This window comes from Zophobas morio, unplaced genomic scaffold (genome assembly GCF_036711695.1).
Source record: "Zophobas morio isolate AGI-343-1 ecotype UQ-CSIRO unplaced genomic scaffold, CSIRO_AGI_Zmor_V1 ptg000046l, whole genome shotgun sequence".
NCBI lineage: Eukaryota > Metazoa > Arthropoda > Insecta > Coleoptera > Tenebrionidae > Zophobas > Zophobas morio.
Window position 1 is genome coordinate 6,920,990 of NW_026972151.1, and position 10,955 is coordinate 6,931,944.

General features: G+C 32.7%; 1 protein-coding gene across 1 annotated transcript; it reads left to right on the forward strand.

The window, feature by feature from the left end:
* The first annotated feature begins 5,371 nt into the window (after positions 1-5,371).
* LOC135142004 (zinc finger Y-chromosomal protein 2-like) lies at positions 5,372-6,904 on the forward strand. The gene is made up of 2 exons (XM_064073633.1): positions 5,372-5,472; positions 5,520-6,904. Exon 2 carries the CDS (start codon positions 5,532-5,534, stop codon positions 6,729-6,731), a length of 1,200 nt encoding a protein of 399 aa, XP_063929703.1. The 5' UTR covers positions 5,372-5,472; positions 5,520-5,531; the 3' UTR covers positions 6,732-6,904.
* The last annotated feature ends 4,051 nt before the right edge of the window (positions 6,905-10,955 follow it).

The window sequence follows — 10,955 nt, forward strand, 5'->3', positions numbered from 1 at the left end:
ATGTGAAGAAATGTTAAATTTGAACAAATTGGCGCCTTTGACACAAGCAGAATTGTGGCTATGCGAGAGGCTGGTTTGTCGTACCGCGAAATTGCTGCAAGAAGAATCGGTCGAAATGCTTCGACAATTTTACGAATATGCAGGGCGTGGTAAATGTTGCAATTTTTTTGAAAAGCAGTGTAATTTACAAACATAATTGGCTCGTCTGATTTTCTTTTTGTTAAGCCATTCGGTTTCTAAAATTTTGATTAGAATTAGTGAGAAAAGAATACGATAAAAGCATATACCAAAGAGAAAAAAAAAATAACGAACATCTCTAAATATTAATTAAGGGAAAAGAATACGGACCACTGACATTGTAATAAAATATTTTCAATCGATAAATAAATCGTAATTGAATGTTCGATTCAAATTTCGTAAAGTCCTGCGCACTGGATAATAATCGAATTTTCGAGTGATCATTCGATTATTTTAAACGATTATTTCGATTCATTCGATTAGTGAAATATATCGATTATGCCCAACACTAGATTAAATGTCAAAGTTGTCATTTATGTCGGTATAATCGTGTCCTTTTGATGTGGCAAAAGTTAATGCCTCTAAATACCGTAAGAGGGACCCATTCGATAACGCGCGTCATGGCCAACTGGTACGGAAAGAAATTATTCCACCTACCGGAACGTGAATGAATGAAAGATACTCAACCTATCTATTCTACAGCCGTGCTTTACACTATCTGACGACTGAATGACATTGACGTCTGAAATTTTTTGGCGGCAACTGTAGATACAGATATATAGTCTTTGCTATTTCTATTGAAACACCACTTGTTAATAGTAAATTTGGCAACGTTCATATTCAGAAAAATCTTTTCTTTTTTCCTGCAAATAGGCCATCGCTTCGCTGTTTGATGTGTCGCAAATTATGCAATATTTATTACGTACGCTTAAAAAGAATATTTTTTTGTTTTTATTCCCATACTACAGTGTCCAAATTGTGTTTGAGTATATCTAATAATAATTACCTCCAGCATTAAAATTAATATTTCAAAAGAATACGGGAAATAATTATTCTGTGCTGAAGGTCTGTTGTCGCCAACCTGTCATAAATTATTATTCTTCAATATCGGCTTACGATGTTTTTATGTTTACTATGTCCGGTAATCGTTTATCCCGATGCGGCAGATATATACATTTTAGGAAGAATTGCTGGTTCCGTTTAAGGCAAAATAAATACAATTTCTTAGAAAGGTATTTAAACCCCTTATAGGATCAAAGGCTGCCTGGCAGGCCGGAATTACCAGAGTGCAACTTTAAATTTTCAGATTTTTGTTGAAACTCATTGTATTTTAATTTCGTTTCACAATTTCTGAGAATATATCACGATAAATTATTCTACGGAGGGTTGTAAAAATATTAATTTTATTGCCCAAGATTTACACTTACACATAATCGGCACATTCTTGGGCAAAACGGACCTGCCAAGCCCGCCTTGCGTTAGGTCCAACAATGAAAAAGTGAAGAAATGACACATGTGGCAACAGGAAAAGATGCTACATTTGTCTGAAAAATAAAGGTATAAAACAGTAACAAATATGCAATTTATGCGAGAGAAATGTATGTATTGAACATTAGATTAGTCGATTACAGAACTAATATATGCTAATTGAAAAAATTAATCATTATGTAACACGCAATTATTATTTTCTAAAAATAATAACATACCTTAAACAAATATTTTTACTACTAAAATTACTCTTATTTAATAACACAAATACAACCAGCGGGCCTACCGGACCCGGATTGCTCAGGTACACAAATAAAATGCATTGCCCCGATAAGTGTAAAACGCAGTGAATAGTGAATTGTGGTTTATGGTTTTTAAAATACGATCTTACCATGGCTTAGATTTATTACCCCTCAGGATTTTTTAAAGATTTATAAGTACTGAAAGTTACAATGTAGGAAATGATGGTATTTAAAATATGAACATTTCCGTGACAGAACACGGAAATGTGACCTCTTATCTCTATTTTTGTTTATGTGACCAAAATCACCAACATGAAGTATCAAAAATTATTACTAGTGTAACTCAACTAATAACTACTGAAAAAAAAGTGAAAAAAAGAAATGTGGTGTCGTGGGACACCAGGTAGGAACGAAGTTCCTTCGGCTAATGTAGAATCGACACAATTTGCAAAAAAAAACGTGCTCAATTTTATGTAGGTTTTCTTGATTTTTCTCTTAAATTTTGCTGATTAGTTTTTATTTAAGTACAGGAAAATATTTAGGAAATTCAGTATTTTAGGAAATAATAAATTACGTAAAATAGGTAGAATTATCAAAATATATATATATTTAAATGTTTGGAATTGAAGGGAGAATTTGTTTTAATTATTTAAAAAAATAATCAATAAACTTTTTAAATATTGTCACTAGTTTAAAGGATATCTTTGCTTTATATCGTACCTTTCTTGCTTATTTTAATTTTTTTAGCTTTTTCGCGTTCCCTATACGCTTTTTGATACTCTGCTTTGCCATTGTTACTATATTTATTATTGTTTTGACGATTTGAAATTATATGAAAATAAACATGGCTACTCACGAGTAAAATGTATCTATAATGTGCGTATTCGCCACGTGCTTGTCCATGAATTAATGAGTATATACTATGCATTGGCGGGGTGGAGTGATAATAGAGAGAGAAGGAATGAGAGTTTAGGACATTTTTTATATTTTGTCGGTGCGGTCTCCACGTGTTCGCGGTGTCTTTGTAAGTAAGGCAGCTGCACGTGTGTGGACCTTCAACCTTGTCTGGCGGCACAATAACACGTCGGTAAGCAGAGAATAAATAAGTCGTTTCGTGGTGTTGTGGTCAGCATACCTGCCCTGAGAGCAAAGGGACGTGGGTTCGAATCCCACCGAGGCACAACATTTTTTCTCTGCTTACCTACACTTGTAAGGCGGCCGCCGTCTGAAGTAGGGGTGGGGAGTATTTGACGGAACAGGTATTTCGGAACTGTTACCAACGTGGAACAGGAACAAGTTGTTACCGAAGATTCGAAATAACAGTTATTCGGGATAAATCTGTTCCTTTAAAATATAAGTCCGCAAAACTGGTTTTATAAGTGAAACTAGCGATTTGCGATGATAAACTAAATATATAATATAATAATACAATAAATAATAATGCATATAAGCAGAAAGGTAAAAAATAGAGAATTATTTGGAATAAAGAATTTTATTTAATAAAGGCACTGTTGTATTTGGATGCAGTGATACAAAATATTCAAGATTTAATATATTTTTTTATTTAGTTTTTCTTCCAATGAAATAGTAAACTAAGAAATTAGATAACAGCAACGAGAAACAACATATAGGAACGTCAATTTTCTCTTACTGGCTACGTTGGTTATAAATAAAAATTATTAAATCTTTATATTAAATAAAAAAAATCTTAAGTAACAATTTCAGATTCCGAAGGCAAAATCCAAAGACCAAAATCGTAACGTAACGATAACGAGTACGTAAAGAACAAATAACAGTTTTATATGTAGCAGAGCCGCATAGTAGGTATACGGGCTGAAAGTGTTCTTCCTAGGAAACGCAATAACAAATTGTTCCAGAATCACTGTTATTTGGAACTGTTCCTAAAATGGAACAGTAACAAATTGTTCCTGTTCCTCAAAAAAGTAACAGTTCCCCATCCCTAGTCTGAAGTGCGGCTCGCACCACCTCTGGTCGCGCCTGCGCACGTCGCATTTAACGGTTTTATTCCACGGAATTTTTTGCACGGAGTTTTTCTTACGGTTTTAGGATCACATTTGTTTCAGTTCGGTCGCGTAGCAAAATCCCTATCTCCTCCAAGCCTGCCGTAAGGAACTTCGTTCCAATAAAAAAATGTATCTGTATCTGCGCCATTAATTTTGTATCTAGATACAGATATTTTGTGCTTAAATTTGATTTTATCTAGATACAGATACTAGATACCCAAAAATGTATCTAGATACTTTATTTAGAGACAAGTATCTAGATACTGCCCAACACTGTCTACATGACGCTATTATCCTTTCACGTAAGTGGTTTTCATTTTCGATTGGGACACTATAAACGTCATTTTTCACCTTCCCCCAAAGAAAAAAATCTAATGGCGTTAGATCAAGCCAAGCGTACTCTTCTTCTCTAGCAATAAGTCTTGGTCCAAACCCTCGGTGTAAATAGTTCCTAACGTCTCTCTGATAATGATCCTTCGTATGTCTAGCTCCACGTTTTCCAACAGTTTAGGTAAAATATTCTTTAAAAAATTTAGATACATAGGTCCGTTTAAATTTCCTTCAAAAAAATATGGACTAATGACGTGGTTACCAACAATTCCACACCAAGCATTAACTTTGAAAACTTCTTGGAAGTGCTTTTCCTGATACCAATGGGGATTTTGCTGGGCATAGTATTGTGAGTCGTGTCTGTTTACACACCCATTATTGGTAAATATGGCTTCGTCCGTAAACAAAACGTTAAATAAAAAAACTTGATTGTCTCGTAATTGAGCCCTCACGAATTCGCAAAACACTAACCGTCAGATAAAATCGCGTTCTGTTAAATGTTGGACAATTGTCACATGGTATGGATGAAATCGGTTTCCCTTTGAGATGTTGAAAACCGAACCCAAACTAATCTCCATTTCTCTTGCAATATGTCTTTGACTCACGTGGAGATTTTCTGCTACAATTTCAATTAGAACAGCTTTATTCTCTGACACTGTTACAGTTCGACCTCAAACTTTATTGTTTTTTAATTGCCCAAATTCTCGTACTTTTTTTTCAAATTTTCTAAACGCTTGATTTGAGGAAGTTCTTCTATTAGGATATTGCCTGGCGTAGAGACGAACAGCAGCATCAAAATTTTTGTCACACTTTCCCAATATTAATAGCATGTTTTTTCAGAATTCGAAAACATTTTAAAGCAAACGAAAATTGAAAATATTTGGCAGACACAAATAATTTGTCCTAATTTTGGTTCTGATCATTGCTATCTATGCGTTCATTATTATTTAAAAATAAAAATTCATCTAAGCTGTTTATAAAACGCAAAATGGGTTGCCTATGCAGAAATATTCAGGCGTGAACAGATAAAATGAACAAAATATTTCACACTAATAAGGAAGATAAAATAATCCTAATATTTATAATAATTTTTATATGTAGCGGCAAATATTAAAAAAAATCATAGAATGTTGAATTACTTACTAAAATGTTCAAGTTCATGTCGAACACTTTTCGAAAGAAGGCGATTACAAGAGTGCTCCGTCTAGTAATACAAGGTCTAAGAATGTGACAATTTCTAGGTTTCTGGTTTGTCGTTTTGAAGTTTGAGGTTATGTTGCCGTGGTTTCAATTTGCGGTTCTTTTAGTTGCACGTGCATGGAGAAATTTTTAATTCTTTCTGGTTTTGACACTGCTCCAACGACCTTTGGGTAAGAAAAATACAGTTTACTTCCATAGTGTGATAAAACAATTTTAGACAACTAACAAGATGTCAATTTTGGAATATTCCGAAGCACCCCCAAAACAGGGAAGGTCTTCATGGAAAAACGTCCACAACTGTAAACTATGCTCCTACTTTACATCATCGTTTTTTCTCATGACCAACCACGTGAAGCGGCACCGTACATCTCCGGAAAAATTTACGTGCGAAAACGCCGAACTCGAATTGTATTACTGTAAAGACTGCGACTTTAAAACAGAACTAACGCCTCTGTTCAAACAACACGTTAATAAACATCACGGCCTTCAGACAGAATCTAGAAAACATTCATCAAATGTGGACTTCCGCATACACACCTACGTTTGCAAAAAGTGCAACTTTGAAACAAATTTCTCATTCAAGTGGCTTCAACATACTTCAGCATGCACGAAAACGAAAGAAAATCTTCAGAGTGTGAGGTCTCCAAAACAGAAGTTCACATATTGTTTCCATTTCGACCAAACTGACGGAACACGTTGGTATTACTGTAAAAAATGTGCCTACAAAACCAAAGTCAAACGTTATTTAAAACGTCATGTAATAAATCACACTTTGAACAAGCGATATGCTTGCGACAAGTGTCCATTTAAAACTAAACATAAAGGAGATTTAAAAAAGCACATAAATGTCCTCCATTTAAATGAACAAGAAGTTGAATGGCACAAGTGCCAAAAATGTTCATTCCAAACCAGAACAAAAGCTAATATAAAAAGACACATAAACAATGTACACTTAAACGGAGAGGACGTTAAATGGTTCAGATGTGATGAGTGCTCTTTCAAAAGTAAGTACGAAAAATCTTTAAGGATACACGTAACCGCAAAACATCTAGAGGAAGAAAAAATTAAGTGGTATAAGTGTGAAAAATGCCCATATAAAAGTAAACAACCATCGAATTTAAAAAGTCATATAAACTGTCGACATTTGGATGAAGCGGAAGTTAAGTGGTACGAATGTAAAGACTGTCCATACAAAAGTAAAACAAGAACTCAGTTAAATATGCATGTAAATGTCCATTTGGAAATTAGGTCATATCAATGTGGTTATTGTCCATATAAGGCGAAAAACAAGTGTCATTTAAGGCGTCATGTAAATAACCTCCATTTGGATGGAACTGAAGCTAAATGGTACAAATGCAAACGTTGTCCTTACAACAGTAAAAGTGAAGCGTCTTTCTATAGACACAAAAAAAAACACGTTGGGATTTAGTTGATCATAAGCCGAATATGTTAGTACTAAGTTGAATTTATATACATATATTTTTTGTTGACCTATAAATAGTTTTCATTAAAATTAAAAAAAAAAAACAGCTTGATTTGATTTATTCACGGAAAAACAAGTCCTTTACAACGATATATGAGACAAAGTTAACTACACAAGTACGCATTAAATTGTAACCGAACAGAACATTATTGACTGGAAAATCCAATGCATGTTTAGTTGAATAAAAATTTAAATAGAATAAAGAGACTGAACTGACTGGATATTGCGCATATGTTGTTCAACATTTTAAGCATCCACGTCTAGTCTCCAATAAACAGTGTTGGACAGTATCTAGATACTTGTATCTATATAAAGTATCTAGATACATTTTTGTGTATCTAGTATCTGTATCTAGATAAAATCGAATTTAAGCACAAAATATCTGTATCTAGATACAAAATTAATGTTGCAGATACAGATGCATTTTTTTATTTCACTTTTTGACGTGACAACGTCTTATAATTCGATTGAGCCGGCTGCACGCACGAAAAAACATGACTCATGCGGCGTTACCTCGCTCTGAGGCGTTCCATGTAAGGCTTGAAGTGCAAGCGAGAACGCGGAACGAGCGACAAAGAGGCACAATCGGCCTTCGCGTTCGGCAGCGTTCGCCATCCGTCTCTCTCCTTCTTCCGTATGTTTATAACAGCCACTATGTACATTCCATCATGGAAGTTGATACCGATATACCAATTCTTCTTTGTGGCGACTTCAACACAAATGTGAAAAATTACGAAACATTCATCAAATTCATGAAAGACATGTTTAATGTCGATTGTGCATCAGACGTTAATAACTCAACAACACTAGGAGGCACCACCATCGATTTGACTTTTTCAAGACACATTAAACTCGAAACACTCCCTTTCATTTCCTACTTTTCCTATCATCGTCCTATTCTCAACAGAATAACACAGATTGTAAGAAATTAAATATTACACATGTTTAACAGTTATAAAACAATTGCTCAACGCACATTTATACTTGTAAAAACTATTAAATTGTAAAAAAAAATTGACATAATTGTATTTATGCGTATAAATAAATCTAACTTGATCAATTTCATTGTGATTTCTAATTACCTCCTTCTCTATATACATACAAATCTATTAAACAAATGAAATTAAAATTTTCTTTTGAAAAATGCTACCATTCCATCAGTATTTTCTTAAGACGTTGTCACGTTCAACTATCGTCAGTAAACCGACTTTACAGACAACCGATTTTTTTTTCAGTAGTTATTAGTTGAGTTATACTAGTAGTAATTGTTGATACTTTATGTTGTTATTTTGGTTACATAAACAAAAATAGAGGTAAGAGGTCCACTAATAGTGTTCTGTCACGGAAATTTTCATATTTTAAATACCATCATTTCCTACATTGTAGCGTTCAGTTCAGTCCGTTCAGTACTTATACATCTTTAAATAGAATCCTGAGGGGTAATAAATCTAAGCCATGGTAAGATGGTATTTTAAAGACCATAAACCACAATTCACTATTCGCTGCGTTTTATCGGGGTAATGCATTTTATCTGTGTACCTGAGCAACCCGGGTCCGGTAGACCCGCTGGTTGTATTTGTGTTATTAAATAAGAGTAATTTTAATAGTAAAAATATTTGTTTAAGGTATGTTATTATTTTTAGAAAATAATAATTGCGTGTTACATAATGATTAATTTTTTCAATTAGCACAAATTAGTTCTGTAATCGACTAATCGAATGTTCAATACATACATTTCTCTCGCATAAATCGCACATTTGTTACTGTTTTATACCTTTATGTTTCAGCCAAATGTAGCATCTTTTCCTGTTGCCACATGTGTCATTTCTTCACTTTTTCATAGTTGGACCTAACGTGAGGCGGGATTGGCAGGTCCGTTTTGCCCTAGAATGTGCCGATTATGTTTAAGTGTAAATCTTGGGCAATAAAATTGATATTTTTACAACCGTCGGTAGAATAATTTATCGTGATATATTCTCAGAAATCATGAAACGAGATTAAAATAAAATGAGTTTCAACAAAAATCTGAAAATTTAAAGTTGAGCTCTGGTGATTCCGGCCTGCCAGGCAGCCTTTGATCCTATAAGGGGTTTAAATACCTTTCTAAGAAATTGTACTTATTTTGCCTTAAACGGAACCAGTAATTCTTCCTAAAATGTATATACCTGCCGCACCGGGATAGACGAGTACCGGACATGGTCATAAAAACATCGTAACCCCAGTAACATTTTATATGTAATAAATATTGAAGTTCTAACATTTAAATAATATGGGTAACGACAGATTTTTTTTAGAAAATCAATATTGGTTTTAAATATTGAATATATATTTATTTTCAATGTTTAATACTTAATTAGTTCAGAACATTTAATAAATGTTCTTCATATGAAAGGGGGTATGGATATAAAAAAAACTTGTATGGAATACAATATAAAATTTATTAATCACAAAAGTACATTGTCACTGGAAATAAGAGTGTATTTGAAACGTTGCGGCAATATTTATACATTTAAACATTATTTGTCCTAGAACCAATTCGTTGAAAATTTGTACCAGGTGATTTTTTTTTAATTTCTGCTGTAGTTACCCATGACACTTATGTTAGCAGTGAAACTGAAACTGCTGGCATAAGCTTCATGGGCAACCAGAGCATAAATTTAAAAAATCACCTGATGTGAAACACAATATAAATTTTTTAAACATAAAAATACACTGCCAACTTACAATGAAATAAAAATACATTGTCAATGGAATTAACAATGTTCTGCTACATTTCAATCGTTATACAGAAATATTTATTTAATAATTATTTGCTCTATAACCAATTCATTGAAAAGCGATATAATTAATTAAAATAAAAAAAATCATACCTCATGTTTTTTTCGATCAGAATTCATTCTTGCTTTTGTCTGCGCTTAATGAGGTCCTACCATTTTTTAAATTTCAGTAGTTGTGGCCTTTTTGGTGACGTTTCCGTGTGGTACCTACAATTAAATTAACTTACAAAGTTAACTTTTTAAGAAATCACATAACTTTACATATTGTAGCCTTGTTAATTGTGAGTTCACTAAAAGAGGGCTTATTTTTTTCCTTGCCCTGAAAACTTGAAAGCAATTTGGTTCATTATTAATAATTTCTTCAAAATTGCATACATGTTTTTTTACGTCTTCTCTTCCTGACAAATAAACATTATTATCAGTCTGAAACTAGTTTATAAATACTAGGAGTTAATAATAATAATAATAAATGTTTACCAATTCATCTAATTTCTGTGTATCTCCCCCAATTTCTAACTCGATTTCTTCTTTTTTTTTTGGTTGTGTCCGGACATTCATCATTTTGTCTCTACATTCATAATATACTTATATTCAGGAATATTAAAACTCTTAAATGTACTTACGTGTTGAGAAATTGCATTTTCTGCATTGCATGTAGAAGTGAGGTTATGTAGGTTTAGTACTGTTTTCTTGAAAAACGGTATTTACTACACTATTCTGAATTTATCGCAGTACCGATAATCACAATTCACAATAGGACAAACACCATGAACTTACACAAAATACTTTTTGAACCACAACAATAACAGAAAATACCACGCCGTTTTGCTTGCTATCGGTAGATTTCTTGGATAATTTTCGGTAAATTTCGGCATTTTTTCGGTAGATCGGTTTTTTGTGATAGAAAAGGTATTACACATAAATAATACGTTTTTTTTTTTATCATATATGAAGAAGGTAGAAATATTTTGTTATTAAAAAGAAACAAATAAAAAACAAATATTAACATAGATCATTTAAAAAAATATATCTATAAGTAAACATGCTAAAGGTAGTAGGAACATTTTGTTAAAAATAAAAACACAATAAAACTATAATATTCCCCTTAATTATTGCCTCAGGTGCTGAACTGTTTCGGGGATATACTGAATTTTGTCTAACTAATTAAAAAAAAAATCCCCTTTTAATTATAACGCGCTTAAAAAGAATAGATATTTGGTGCTATCTGTAAAAATGTATAGTGGTTACGCTGGTGCGTAATAGAGGGAACTAAACAAATCCGCAGAACTAAATTTATACTGAAAAAAATATTAAGAAATAAAATTATATAAAAAAAATTATTGAAAATTTATAAATACATTAAAAATAAATTCTTGAATTATCGTAGATTTTT

Excerpts from the sequence above, each read along its gene's own strand:
- LOC135142004 (XM_064073633.1), top strand. The coding sequence starts at position 5,532 with ATGTCAATTTTGGAATATTCCGAAGCACCCCCAAAACAGGGAAGGTCT.